We start from the raw sequence: 14,738 nt of genomic DNA on the forward strand, positions 1-14,738 counted from the left end.
AGGGTTCCAGACTGCCTGGCAACTTTGTGGACTTTGCAAGATGAGGTGCAGCAAGGGCCAAGTCCCCAACCTTTTACTGACCTGCAGCTTTGGCCCACTTGAGGATTGAATCCACTTCATTGCCTTTGGTGGTATTGCATTGACCTCTCACAGCAGCCGCACTTACGCCAAGAGTGCCCATGTTTGTCTTTACCCCACAGAGGAAGGCTGTACCAGTGCCAGCGCTGTCTGGCACTTGCTGATCGGTGTTGTAAGTCTAGCAAGAACAAGTTTGGAAAATACTGATGTTATAGAATTGTACTAACAAGACAATGTAAAAATGTTAATATTTTAATATGTAAATTCAGCCCAGACAATAGGAGAAGAAAACAATCAATGGCACAGTTATGAATAAGTGCTTAGTCTAGCATTTAGAAAAGGTGAAAAACAATGTTTTCAATTTAGAAAAAAACATGGAATAATCAATTTCTTCTTGGTGCTCACTGTGTTAAAAACTGAAACAATTGTGATCAAAAGCAAAAATATATACTTATAATACTTTTTATATCTAAAATAATTTGTCTAAGGACAATGTGGGTTACTTAGGTAAAAGTCTAAAACTTTTTATATATCAATAGGGTTCATGCCAGAATTGCAACTCTACAGATATAACACCCCTTAATTGTATATCATAGCAAAAGAAAGACTACACACCAGAATAATTATAGCATGTCTTCAAACAAATATGAAAAACAGGCAGAATCAGAATGAAAAGTAGCAGAACAAATATGATACAAATCAGAATGAAAGAAATTCTTAGCTAATGACATAATATTACATATGCAAAATTGAATAAGAAATATAGTAAACTGCATATACGTTGTACTAAATTAATATGTCCCCACTGAAAAGAATATGGCAAGCACTGGAATTAATATAGGATGCATTAAAAAGACTATGACAGTTGCTGAAGTTGACAGACCTGTTAAGAGGAATTTAACACATGTTGAATAGAATATGATGCAATAAAAGAATACAGTTTTGAAATAAGTTAACATGACACGTTAAAATAAATATATAGGGAGTTATTTACAAGCCACCGTGCACTATCAGAGATTCACTTTTTTGAAGCTCCTGTGGAGCACACTTCAGCGCCTTATCTACCAGGCCACATAAAGCCACCTTCTGTGGCTTTTCATGGCCTTGTAGATATGGAGTGAGGCAACGCAGCGCAAGTCACTGTGTTGCCTCATTCTGCAATGGGGCGGCATGCCATGGGTGTTACCGTTTGTGTTCTCACATAACACCCATGGCATTTGACACATTCCCAGATTTACACGATTTTGTAAACCCAGAGGAGGCATAAGGGGGGGCGCAATGAGGAGAAATAACTTTATTTCTCTCAATTTTTTCTCTTTCTATGTGTACTGCAGAATTCTATGTGTGCTGCAGAATTCTATGTGTGCTGCAGAAGGCGGAAAATGCCTCCATTGATTGTTTTTGTGCAGGAAGGTGTCCCTTCCTGCACAGAAACAATCATCTCTACAGTGCAGCCACTCTTGCACCATGATGCAAGGGTGCCTGCATTGCCGCGTGGCAGCCCATTGTGTGCCAGCGTAGTGGAAAATGACCGGAATGCACCGTATCTCATAGATACAGCACATTCATGCCCTTTTCTTTTGACTCAGGGCAGTGCAGCAGGAATCCTTGCGGTGCTGCCCTGCACCAAAACCTTGTAAATGCGGTCCATGGTACTTTGAAATTAATTTAAAACATATTAAAAAGAATATAACACACCATGAAATTGACATTACACTTATTGCAATGAATACGACTGGTGCATAAGGAAATATCAACCACACTGAAAATATTTTGATGTATTAAAATAAAAAAGGCACACTTGAAAATGAATAAAACAAATTTGTAACTTAATATTAGCCATGCTGAAATTATATGCCCTTGATACAAATATGACAGACTCAAATTATCTTAATGCACTGAAATTAGTACAATAAGTGTTTAAATGACTGTGACCTATGCTAACTGCATTGGGATGATTATATTACTTATTGAGTGGAAAATGACACACATTGAGATTTGTATAGCGTGTGTTAAAATGAATATGAGATGTACTGAAGTAATAGGAAGCACTTTAAAATAAATATTACAAATTTTAAATTCAACGCAATCTATGCTTAAATAAACATGGCATGCGTTGACTGGCTGAAATAAAAATAATACACATTGAAGTGCTTATGGTATGTGCTCAAATGAAATGATTCCTCTCCAAAGAAATACTAAATGCATTAAAATAAATATGGCCCATGCTGGCATGTATAAGACATGAGATGAACTGGCTATGGCATGCATTGAAAGTAATAGCATCTTCTATGAAAATAATTTGACATGCCCTAAACGAACCTGGCCTGCACTGAAATAAGTACGCTGGTAGTTTAAACAACTACGGCATGCATGGAAAAGAATGATAATTATCAAAATGAATAAATAAAATACATTATTAAAATAAACATCTCATGGGTTTAAATAATTTTGAAGTGACTATGCCAATTTTTAAATGAACGTGACATGCACTGAAATTAATTTGACTTGTGTTGAAATGTTTTTGGTACCTGTTTAAATGATTATGACGTGTGTCTAAAAAATATGTTGTTTGTTAAAATGAATATGACTCTGGTTGAATATCATTCAAAACCATGTGAGATATATGTGACGTGAAATGAAATGCCTAAGCACATATTGAAATGAATGAATATGACTTGCATTGAAATGATGATCTTAAGCTGTCAAAATGAATGTGACCTGTTGAAGTGTACATAAAATGAATATGTCACACATTGAAATCAACATACCATGCATTGAAAAGAACTAAGAAAGCATCCTTTTAAAATGCAACACATGGGCATGCATTATGAAGCGGTTGTGGTAAAAGAACATGAAGAATGAGGAGTTTATTGCATGGCTCATGTGGTAATATTACTCAGCCCAATTTCAAACAACACTTTGTCCCATTTCAACAGTCCTGTTGCAAGTTGGTTGCAGCTGAAGCTCCCGGGTGGATAGAAATACTACCGAAAAGCTCTACCTGCTCAGAGCAGGAGGTATATCAAAAATTTACCCAGGAATAATAATACAAAGTTTATAAAGTTAAATGTACACAACTACCACATACACAACTACACCGACAGGAACAAAACTGAAAACTAAAAAAGCTACTTTTCTTGGTCTGCAAATCTGTGCCTTAACAGTAAACTGGTCTTCAGTGAACAACAGACACCGCCCCAAATGCACCGCTGCCATTCAAGTCTATACAAATGCTGATCAGACCTTGCCTCACACATGCCTGCAAGCGCCACCAAGGTGGAAGCAAACGTCAACCATGTTGCCATGTTGAATTTAATTCAGGTTTCAGTCCAGCTGCTCTTACAGTGGAAGAAACAAGAGGAAGCAGGTCAGCTCCAAGTGGAATTGACACTCTCTGAGCTGTATAATGTGTCCCAGGCTAATCAAACGATGCCTAAACATTTCCACAGTCTATATATAACAAAATTTTGGATGGACATGAGGAGCATTAAGCAATTTCTGACTGCTATTGGAGATGAAATGGAATTCAATATAGACATTGTAAATGCACCTACCCTCCTAAGACTACTGGGTTTGTTGCAATTCCTTGCCAAACAGGAGATTTCACTGCATGTCATATTCATTTTAGTGCATGTCATATAAATTAAATATAAATTACAACATGTCATGTTCATGTCAAAGTATGCCAGCATAATTTTTTTCATATTTAAACCACTGTCAGATTTATTTCAGCATGTGACTTATTCATTTCATTGCATGCCACATTTATTCACATTGTTTTGTATTACTGTCATGCAGTGTCACTTTCATTTTACTACACATCATATTAATTTGACGGGCCATATAATTCCAATATGTGTCAAATTCATTCCAGCACAAGTCATATTCATTTCATTGTATATTATATTTATTTCAAGATGTGTAATATTACTTTCAATGCATAGAATATTTGCTTCAGAAAATGCAATATTCAGTTCAGTGGTGGTCATATTCATGTTAACAAATGTCATAATAGTTTCAATGACAGTCCTGTTATTTTCAGTGCTTGCCATATTCAGTTCATTGCGCATCATCTTTATTTCACCATATGCTATATTTATTTTAATGCAGGTCACAGCCTTTAAAAGAGGAGTATTATTCATTTCAAAACCTATAATCATCTTAAACATTTATCATATTTATTGTGATGTGGTATATTAATTTCAACGAGTCATATTAATTTAAGGATATGTCATATTTATTTTAGCAATTGTATTTAATTTAATGTTTTTTCTCTGTTTTCAGTGCATCTTATAATCATTTCAGCACATGTCATCCTAATCACAACATGTGCTATTTTGTACCTCAGTACATTCTATATTAATTTCCATGCATTTGACATTCATCTTAGCACAGATCGTACTCATCTCAGTGCATATTTTTCCAATTGGATTAAATTAATGATCGTGGATTTTTTAATCTTAATTTAAAGTGTGTCTTATTTATTTCATTAGTTGGCATATTGTTTTCAGTGTGGTGATTGCTGCCCATTATCATCTTCACCCAGTGATGTCTGATGACATTGCACCCAGTCTTAGTTCTTAGGCTCATGAAACAGTTTTGTCCTTGATTTTGCCAGGTATATTTCTAATGCACAACTTCCACTTGTGTTGATGATGCAAAATGCCATCTGTGAGTCAACAAACTCTTGATGTATATGTTTAGTGATTATAATTGTGATACGTATTCTCTGTGACTGTGATACAGCAGACTCTGCCCATGGTTTGCTGTGATGCAGCGGCCACATATACTGCCTGTGTACCTAGTGGTTAAGAAATACCAACTGAATAACTAAATTAAATCCATTTAAAAATAAAAAAACACACACAATTCGCTTTAGGTGGTTGGAGAGCCCTGCGTTTACTTGAAGTTTCCAAGTGAGATCCTCTGTCTGCAACCAAGATACTTTTTGTTACAGGATAGCTTTTTGGTTGTACTGTGGAATTTTGTATACGTGTAATAGTATGATCATGAGCAGAGTGTCTGGATGTTCCAATTTGTGCTCTGTCTTCCTGTTTCACAGGGTTTATCCCTCCATTTCCCTTCCTAATTCGTATCCCTGATTCCTGCCTCAATAGACATATGGTGTTTCCACTGAGGATATTAGTCGAGGAATGAAAGTGATTCTGTTCTTCTTCTGCAAAGTGAATCGAAAAGCTCCTCACAATTTTGCAGCACTGAAGCACTAGGGTTACTGAACGTTTGACCTTAGGGACCCAGAGACCTGTCCGCACAGGGCTGCAAAAGGGGCTCTTATATCTCATCGTACTCTGTGCCTATGTTACAGAGGCCTGACATTTCACTTATAGATGACATTAGAGAAATAGAAGTCATAATTTCAGGAAGAGACATTTTAAGAGCGTAATGTCAGTCATACCAAGCTTAGTCTTCTCCAGCATTAGAGTGACCCATACAGATATTAGGAATTTTCCCAAAGCCCATTATCGCCGATAGCGAAAGCTCACGAGGTTGGACAAAGTCACTAACCCTCTGAAATACTGGAAGAAACCAAAACTTTTAGATAATTTGAGACCTCTGTGATGAATGTGGTAGAAGTGGGTGACATTGCTGGCTACTGACTCGAAATGTACTTCAGCTGTTATCCGCAGTATTGTGTCATGTTACTTTATCTTGATGAATATCAGTAACATGCTGGGATAAGGCACAGCCTTTCCTCTGACCTTACATGTTCAGTATTAAAGGGACTGCCCTGGACTGCTTCTCCTCCTACATCTCCCATCGGATCCTACTAGAAGTTCCACAAGGACCAGCCTGGCCCATCAACTTTTCTGTAGGTACACCTCATCAGTGGGTGGGATTAACTCCTCTTCTGATTCAACCTATCATCTCTATGACAATAATACCCAAATCTTCTCTTCTTCCTCTTTTGCCTCATCCTCACCTGGTGACACAGTCTCTCCATCATTTATTTGTGCTTAATAAAATGTTAACCTGTAGCATGCATAACCATTACTTATGTGTATAAATATTATTTTATGCTTAGGCTTAGGAAAACGAGTGATTTTTATATTTGTTTAATGATAGATACGGTATAAACATCTTAACATTGACAAGAGTGGGACTTGATGCCTATATTCATTTTGAAAAGTAAACACTGTATTTCTGCTTCTTGAGCATAATAATTTACCATTACAGGAACCAGTCTTTCCATTCTCTTTTTTTCCTTTTTTTCCTCAAAATCTTAAAGTGCTAAGTGTACAGGGAATTTATGATCAATCTTTTGGGCGAGCCAAGACCTCCAAATGCATACATTTTAAAAGCAGATAAAAACCCCGTTTTGATAGCAGATATCAACCAATCCCCCCACCCCTTAATGGCCTGCCCATCCGGTTGCTAACAGCTCTAAAGGGTTGTATCACAGTAAGAGACTACTCTTCCAATCTAAAAACGGTGCCCACATCTGTTTCCTTTTCCAATTAGCTTTTTTACCTCTCTTTTCATATACAGCCATTTCCAGATTAGATATTGCCAGTAATTGAGCAAATCAGTGTTGAAAGATCAGAGGGCCTTTATCTAGCCAGGATGACGCAATGCACAAATGGACCACTGCCATGGAAATGAATGTAAACTGATTGACAGTGTCAAGAACCTCTTCACCATGTACCCCCAATAAGATGAGTTGAGGGGTTAGCACAATCTTCATGCCCAAACAAGATTAAACAAATTTGGTAATCTCACTCCCAAGTGGTTCCACACAAAGACAACTAAAAAACATATGTATTGCATCAGTCTCAGGGTGTTGACAATGTGGGCATGTGGAACCTGCCGTCCCTCTCCAGCTAGCAATTTTCCTGGGCATATAATACAAATTAAAAATGGTCCTATAATGTTGTTCTTGCAAATTGGCCGAAAGTAGTGTAATGCAGGGTATCTCAAATGAATCCAGAAAAGGACAGTCAGCTGCCCCAGCTAATTCTGCCATTTTTGGGATTGTCTTTCAAGATCATCTAATGTAAGGGCATTCAGGTCTCTATAAAATTGACGAATCGTGCAAAAATCCCTCCTGACCAACCAATCCAATAGCTCACTTTTCTGAAAACCACCCCTTCCCCTTTTCAAGTTAAAAAATCCTGAATTTGTAAGTACTTACAAAAACTCTTTCAGGGACACCTCAAACCGCTCCCACAACCATTTGAATTAAATTATTCCATCCTGTGTAAAGAAATCACCTAATCTCTTTATTCCACAGTCCTCCCAGTCCAATACTGGAGAACCTTGGAAGATGTCTGGTAGCAACGGGCTTCTTAGTAGGAGGTATAATGATGAAAGCAACCAAGCCCCGATTTTTTACAGAGTCAGACCCAAATCCCATATGCTCCCTCAAGGTGTTAACCCGAGTTTTCCTAAAGTAGCTGGGTTCAACTTGTCATGAAAAACATCCACTGGATTCTTTCCCAAGCAAAACCTCATATGTAGATGGAGTTCCACAAACCCTGCCATCTATTCCCTGATCCCTAAAGAGTAAGCACATATATTGAAAAGCTGCTGCCCAACAATAAAGTTTTTAATTCGGACCTGCCCAGCTAGCTCTATCCCTCGGGAGGATTAAATATTTGAGCGCTCTTCTGGTCTTGGAGTATGCCCAAATAAACTGTGTGATCAAGTTGTTTCTTGGCCTCAAACCAACAATTATTAAATTCAGGAAGGATAGCCCTAAACAGATACAACACTTTTGGCAAAAAGATCATCTTAATAATATTGCTACGGCCCACTATAGATAAATGTAAATTATCCAATCTATAAAAATCCCTTTGCCTTCTTGATAATGGGGGCTAGATTGAGTTCAACAAATTGACCCAGCTCAGCCGTCATGGCAACTCCCAAGTACACAGCACTCCCAACTACTCTATTGTTGCTAAACTACAGATATCTGTTTATTGCTACCTGAGTTTTACTTTGATTGAGCAGTTAACCTGAGAGATGCCCAAATGCATGCACTTTGCATTCAATTTGCGTCAAGGCAGGTGTAACTATCACCACATCATCCGCGTAAGCGAGCACCTTAGTATTCCAGCCCTGATCCTGCAAAGGTAATGCCAAAGGATTCTGCTGAAATGTCCAAATTAAAGGGTTAATTTAGAGTGCAAATAATAAAGGGGAATAAGGACACCCCTGCCTCGTGCCTCTTTAGATTTGCATTTCACCTGATTTCCCCCCATCAGTTGCAATCTAGCAGTCAGACTTTGATACACTACTCTCACCGCTTTGATATACTTAAGTCCTATTCCGAATTGGCCCATGACTGTCCACAGAAATTTCCAGGAAACCTTATCAAATGCCTTTTCTCAATTTAAAAGTATCAAGGCCATAGGGTTCTCAGACACAGGCAAGGCATTAAACAGAGTGATAAGACAGCAAGTGTGATCTGTAGTTCCCCTTCCGGGTACAAACCCATGCTGCCTTTGGCTCAAGGGTGAGGATAAGATTTTAGAATAGATTTTAGTATTGCTTTTAATAAGGTTCTTGCGATTGTTTACTTTTTTTTGGAAAAACAATAATATTTGTAGAAGGCAATGAGTCTGGAGCTGGCAGACCCTTTAGGATCTGCAGGAATGTAGATAGCAAATCCAAATTTAATTGTAAAAAAAAAAAAAGTTACAACTCTAGCGGGATCTTGTCCCCTCCTACTGCTTTTCCCGAGGGCAAGTATGATTTTGCCGTTTGCTGTTCCTCTAGCAAGAAAGGGCTTTGAGTAGGTCTCTGTGCTCCACACTAAGGCCCCAATTAAGAGTTTGGCGGACGGGAAAGCCTGTCCACCAAACTCCCGACAGAATAGCCACCACCTTCATGGTGACCACCCCGCCGGAGCTATTAAGAGTTCCCGCTAGGTCGGCGGATGAAAGCCTCAGTTTCCGTCCGCCAGTCTAGTGGAAAACAGACTACAGCATTGTCTCTGGCTCATAATCGAGCCGGAGGCAATGCTGTAGACCGCATGGTGCACCAGCCCCCTCACAGTGTTCACATTGGATGGTGCTGGGCAGGGGGGGCCCTGCACTGCCTATGCCAAGTGCATGACCAGTGAAGGGGCCCCCCTGTGGCCCCCTTCACCGGTTCTCCACCAGCCTTTTCATGGCAGTGAAACCGTCATGAAAAGGTTGGCGGAGAACAAGGTCGTAATCCACAGGGCAGCGCAGTATGCAGTACTCCCCAGGCGGATTACGATCTCTGTCACTGCCAGGCCGCCGGGATCATGGATCCTGGTGGTGCTGGCAGAACCCTAGCGGGACACCAGGGTCCTAATGTGCCAGTTGGACCTCCACAACAACGGTGGTCCTGACCGCCACCTCGACTGTGGCGGTCTGAAGACTGTCACACTCGTAATGAGGCCCTTAGTCTCACAAAGGGAAGTGAGTCAAGGAAACTAATGTCCTTTTCTAGATTGTCATTTTCTTTTTCTTCTTTATATATTTCATAAAAACCCTGAAATGCTTCCCGGATTCCATTGGGGTCAGAGACCAAAATACCACGGGAGTCCCTTATCTCCCTATTTCAGACTGAGAGTTTTTTTTTTTTACCTGGCACAGACTGCCAGCATGTGACCTAGCACTCCTTTTCCCAAGTCATGTATTTCTCAGCAGCTTTCCTGACCGAGATATCAGTAATTGCTGCCCTACCCCTAGCCAGTGCACCCTGTTTTGAGCCCCCTCTATATCAACCCCTTCAAGGGCTGCTGAGATTAACTGGAATTCAGCTTCCTCAAGAGCCCTATGTGCAGCCTCTTTTCATTCTTTTTGCGGTTCAGCTCAGACCAAAACTAAGGATTTCCCCACGTGATCTGGCCTTTAAAGAATCCCAGACTCCCCCTACGGAAGCACTCCCTCGATTGATCTCCAATAGTCTGAAATCAAGCTCTTCACGTGATATATATATATATATATATATATATATATATATATATATATAAACAAAAACTGACGCTGCACTCCCGGGAGTTTAAATTTGCTTAATTTAATTAACATCAGCTGTCGCATTTAAAGAGCCACTGCAACTAACGCGTTTCTCTCATTACGGTCTTGGTCGCAGTGACTTTGCGGCCATGAACGGAATTCTGGTATTTATAGTCCAATCATCAAGAGCAGTGCTGGAGTTATATCATATCCAGTGACGTGAGGAAACCGTCTTAATTATTGTTCATTCCGTCAGCACAGTGCTCAACATCTCCTGGAAACTTCTATTCCTCACAAATCAACATCATTCCACCAGCACTTACTTCTTATTGTAACGCATTTCCAAATCAATTTTTTTTGTAAAACTTCCGGACCCCCATCAATTAGAGGGTCGCATCGACATGAGAGGTCCACTTCAAGAACTTGCACTCACTATTTTCTCGGAGGCTGCTCTCGATGTTTCAGAGAAACAAAAAGCGTTTTAGAAAGTCTCTGCCACTTGGCTATTTCCGTCTCCCCCTATAAAGTACATGCGCAGCGATCAGTGCCGCTTGTTCCTCTGCAGCATTCGCACTTTCAAAATTCCTCCCATGCCGGGCACTGCCACACAAATATATACACTCCAAAACAAAGTGGTCAAAGTATAGCGCGCCTAGCTGCTGGTGCAGTCGTTGAGGCTTGACCACATCCCCAAGCATTTCCAAACAAAAACTGAAGCTGCACTTCCGGGAGTTTAATATTTAATATCATATATATTTAAAAGCAATGCACATGCTGGACCCATTTCTAGGTAGTACGTTCAGGCAAGGCCCCTCTCAAGAGGTTCACCATGAAGTCCCTGATATCACTGCCTTCTATTTTCTCTACAAGGCCCAGAAATCTTAAGTTTGTTCTCAAAGTCCTCCGTCTTCCACATCAAATCAAACATCTGAGCTTGCTGAGTTTCAGCTTGGCCACCAAGCACCCGACATCTTGGCCCAGCGTCGCAGGTCACTCATCCACGGAAGAAATCCTATCCCCAATCTCTGCACAGGTCTTATTGACTTTCCTAATGTCCACTTGAAGTTTCTTAGTATCCAGATGCGCTCTGCACTCTCATTGCGGGTCTGATCCTGCAACTGTTTTATAGAGTTCTAGAGTTATAAATAAGACCCAACGAAGCTTCCTCTCTGACAGCAGGGGTCTGGTGTTCATTTTCCCGAGGGGGCATGGGGGGTTATGTGCCTGGGGGTCTTCCAGATAAACTTGCCTTGTCGCAGAAGAGTCCCATTTCAAGCTCGAACTACCCTTCACTGCCCTTCACTCCTCTTCTTGGAACTTCTCACTCAACTTTTCCCCCCAATGTTTCTTCTGCTGAACAGTACTACATGGATCATCTGATGAGCTGACCTCTGAGGGCTCCGACACCCCTGATGTTTCTGATAGCAGATCTTTATCCAACTCAATGGAGCTCAAATAGGGAGAGTTTGGGCCACTAGTAAGTGAGAAGAACTTATCCCTGTGTTCGGGAGAGTCCACCATGTTACATAGACTTTTTGTCTGTCGGATTTGAGGCTCACTTCTCTCTGTGTGGGAATAGATGAAACATGAATTTGAGGGAGCATTTGAGAGTCATAGGCACCTGACTGAGGGAAGGGGGGTCACCAGAGGCCATAGATGATGTATCAAGCGAGTGCTTCTCTGCCAATTCCTCTCCTGTTTCTCCCACTATTTCCCTCACAGTTGTATTCTGTAGAGCTGCATAGTCTGTATTTGCTACTACTGCATTTAAAGTTAACCCGCTGTGGATGGGTCCCCCACACTGCCCTGTCTAGCCGCTGGTATTGAAACCTCCTGGCTCCATACCCCTTCTGTCGCTCCTTACAAGCTCTCCTGATTCTCCTTCTCGACTACTCGCAGCTGCGGCTGAGAGATTTGAATGAGTCCAGCCTGCACAGAAATTGGTGCAGGGCAATAAGGGTGGCCCCGGCCAGCCTCCCCGCTGCCCACCTGCTCTTGTCTTCCATCATCTAGGGCTGTCTCAGTCCCCCGTCCTGATCTCCGTTGAGGCTGGTGAAAACAAATTGGCAATAGTCTGTTGAGAAGGCACTTCTCTCTGCTCACAAAGCCGATCTTCTTGATTAGAAGCCTTTCTGTTCACCGTCATCGGTAGATGGGCATCTTCATCATAGTGAGCATTTAAAGTGGATTTTCTGATACCCTCATGCTACCACGTTCCATTTTCGGGTGCATCAACCCCATAGTCATTGGCGCTTCTGTTCTCCCTTGCTGCAGCCACGACCCCTTAGGCAGCATACTCTGTCCCCTGAGACACCGGAGCAGGATGCCAAAAACACTGACCACCTGTAGCGCGGTCTGTGATCCAGATACAATAGCTAAGAACAAGACCTGGGTCTCTTCTCGGGCAGTTCACAAAGCCCAGCATGCATTCCGTGGGAAAAAAGATCTGCAATGCAAGTAAAGCCACATCACCAATCTTACTATCAGGTTTTGAGCTTTATTTCTCATCCTATCTACCACTTTACGCACAAACCAGGACCTAAGGGGAGAGCACCGAAACAGGTGTGCTACTCAATCGCCATCTTGCCACCCACTCTCCGCAGATTCATTGCGTTCTCATTTAAAATTATTTTCTGTTAGCTTGCTGTGTGAAGGTTATGTTTGCTACCGTTAATTAGTTCAAGGATGTTCCTTAGTACCTGCTTGGAATGGGAGACACAGGAGGTGAATATTCCCTTGCATGATATTGTGAAGGCTGAGATGATAGAAGAAGCTGTATTGTATTATTTGTTGGAGGCCGACACCAAGTACAGCGGAAACATTTGTTTTTGATTGGGTCTTACTCGGTGGGAGCCTTTATAATGTATCATTTGGAAGTATAATGTATCACTTGTATGGCATTTTATGTTTTAACACTGTGAAGCTTGTCAGTTAGTTTCCTCTCTTGAGATCCAATGCTCCTTATATTTTTGCTCACAGACTTTCTTTCTAGAGCAAATACATTTCTCTTTTTCTGATTGGAACCTTCATTTGGCTCTTCTTTCAGTACTATATTTGCAGACACCTGCTGCTTGAGGGTGTTCCTAACTTACCCACAGCCTTAGTTTATCATTGGGGAGTTTCCCTTCATGGAAATGGGTTTCACCTTATTTTGCATATGCTGTCTTTAACAACGTGTACTTACATTTGCCAATTTGAAACACCTGGATTATATGCATACGTGCTGTATTAAGATGACTATTGATTTATGCTTAATTAATAAGATTTGAAATTGTTACTTTATTAATTTGCTAATAAACATTCATGGTTTGCAAACTTATCCCTCTGTCGTTATTGTGGGTCAAAATCTATTTCACTATCATTGAAAATTACAGAATTTATGATTTCGACTTCAGTTAGAGAAAAAGGTCCATCCTAGTGGATCTAGCGGAATTCCAAGTTTGCACCAAGTTTGTGCGATGCAAATAGCATCCTTATGTATCCCGCTATCGCACGCCCCAATCTTCATCTATCCTACTGCGCTCATGAACTGCAAGGTTCTCCACTGCTTCAGCCTTAATTCATAGAATACAAAAGCTATATTTTTTATGGCTGCCTGGAACACATAACTAATCACACTGCATATCTTTCCCCCCCTGGAGTCCTTCCTTTTTCCCCTTCTACCAAAGATTTTTTAGTTCTATTTGACACCAAAATGCACCTACACTCCTTTACCCGCATCACAGCTAATGCAAGTAGACATAAACTGCTCAACATCATAAATATCCACATGTATCTTCCACTGCAGTGGTTCTTAACCTGTGGTACTGGGACCCCTAGGGGTCCGCAACACCTACCCAGGCGGTCCACAACTGCTTAGAAAATTAAATCATATTAACAGATTAGTAAAGTGTGTAGAAGTATAGAAGCAACATGTAGAAATGAAAAATGTTAAGTGTTCTGTAAATGTGAAGTAATTTGTAATTGGAGGCTAAAAATTAAGTTGGTATCCTCAAACTCATTTGCGGTGCAAGTGCAATTAAACAGAATGTAGTATGGCCCATGAGTAGCCTCAACTGAATTCAGAAAAGCTCCAGCCTTTCTATTAAAATTCAAGATTGATTTTTAAATAATTGTTGTGAATGAAGTTAAATATTTTATCATTTGTGTATTTGTTTGATGAATGCTTCTTTTTCTATATGTTTGAGTGTATTTTTTGAGGGGTCAATTCATCGAAATTACTTAGGCCGTGTCCCAGATTACAATAATGACTCAGTGAGGGTCCCCGGATTCCGGTGCTAATTAGATTGGGGGTTCACAGAAGTCAAAAGGTTGAGAACTACTGTTCTACTGGATTCTTTTACATCCCTCAAAAATATTTGACACATGCAAGCTAGTCTACTAAAATAGTATTTTTTCGAAATTTCTTGAAAAATGCATTCTCTCCCCCTGACAAAGTCATTCGTATGCTTTGTGGGTTTACTCACCAGCTCACCTTTCTCCATTGATACAGACAAGATGAATTTCTACAAGTTTTGTTCAGGTCCAGCTATGGAATGAACCTACTTACATGACTGAAACTGTTTCTTGTTACTCACCTTCTCGACCTCTACAATTTTCTATCCTTTACATCTCATTGTTTAGAAAACCACCAACACACATGTTGCCATTGCTCATTCTACCTCCTTGCCCAATTTCATAGAAAATCGCTCTTAAAGCTCATCTCCTCAG

At 40.5% G+C, this 14,738-nt stretch overlaps 1 protein-coding gene across 1 annotated transcript in view; it reads right to left on the minus strand.

Moving 5' to 3' along the window:
* LOC138300552 (alkaline phosphatase-like) overlaps positions 1–14,738 on the minus strand; it is a 188,818-nt gene that overhangs the window by 120,325 nt on the left and 53,755 nt on the right. The window contains exon 4 of the mRNA XM_069240084.1: positions 82–256. Coding sequence (XP_069096185.1) covers positions 82–256 — 175 coding nt within the window. The remainder of the gene's footprint in view (positions 1–81; positions 257–14,738) is intronic.

This window comes from Pleurodeles waltl, chromosome 6, assembly GCF_031143425.1.
Source record: "Pleurodeles waltl isolate 20211129_DDA chromosome 6, aPleWal1.hap1.20221129, whole genome shotgun sequence".
NCBI lineage: Eukaryota > Metazoa > Chordata > Amphibia > Caudata > Salamandridae > Pleurodeles > Pleurodeles waltl.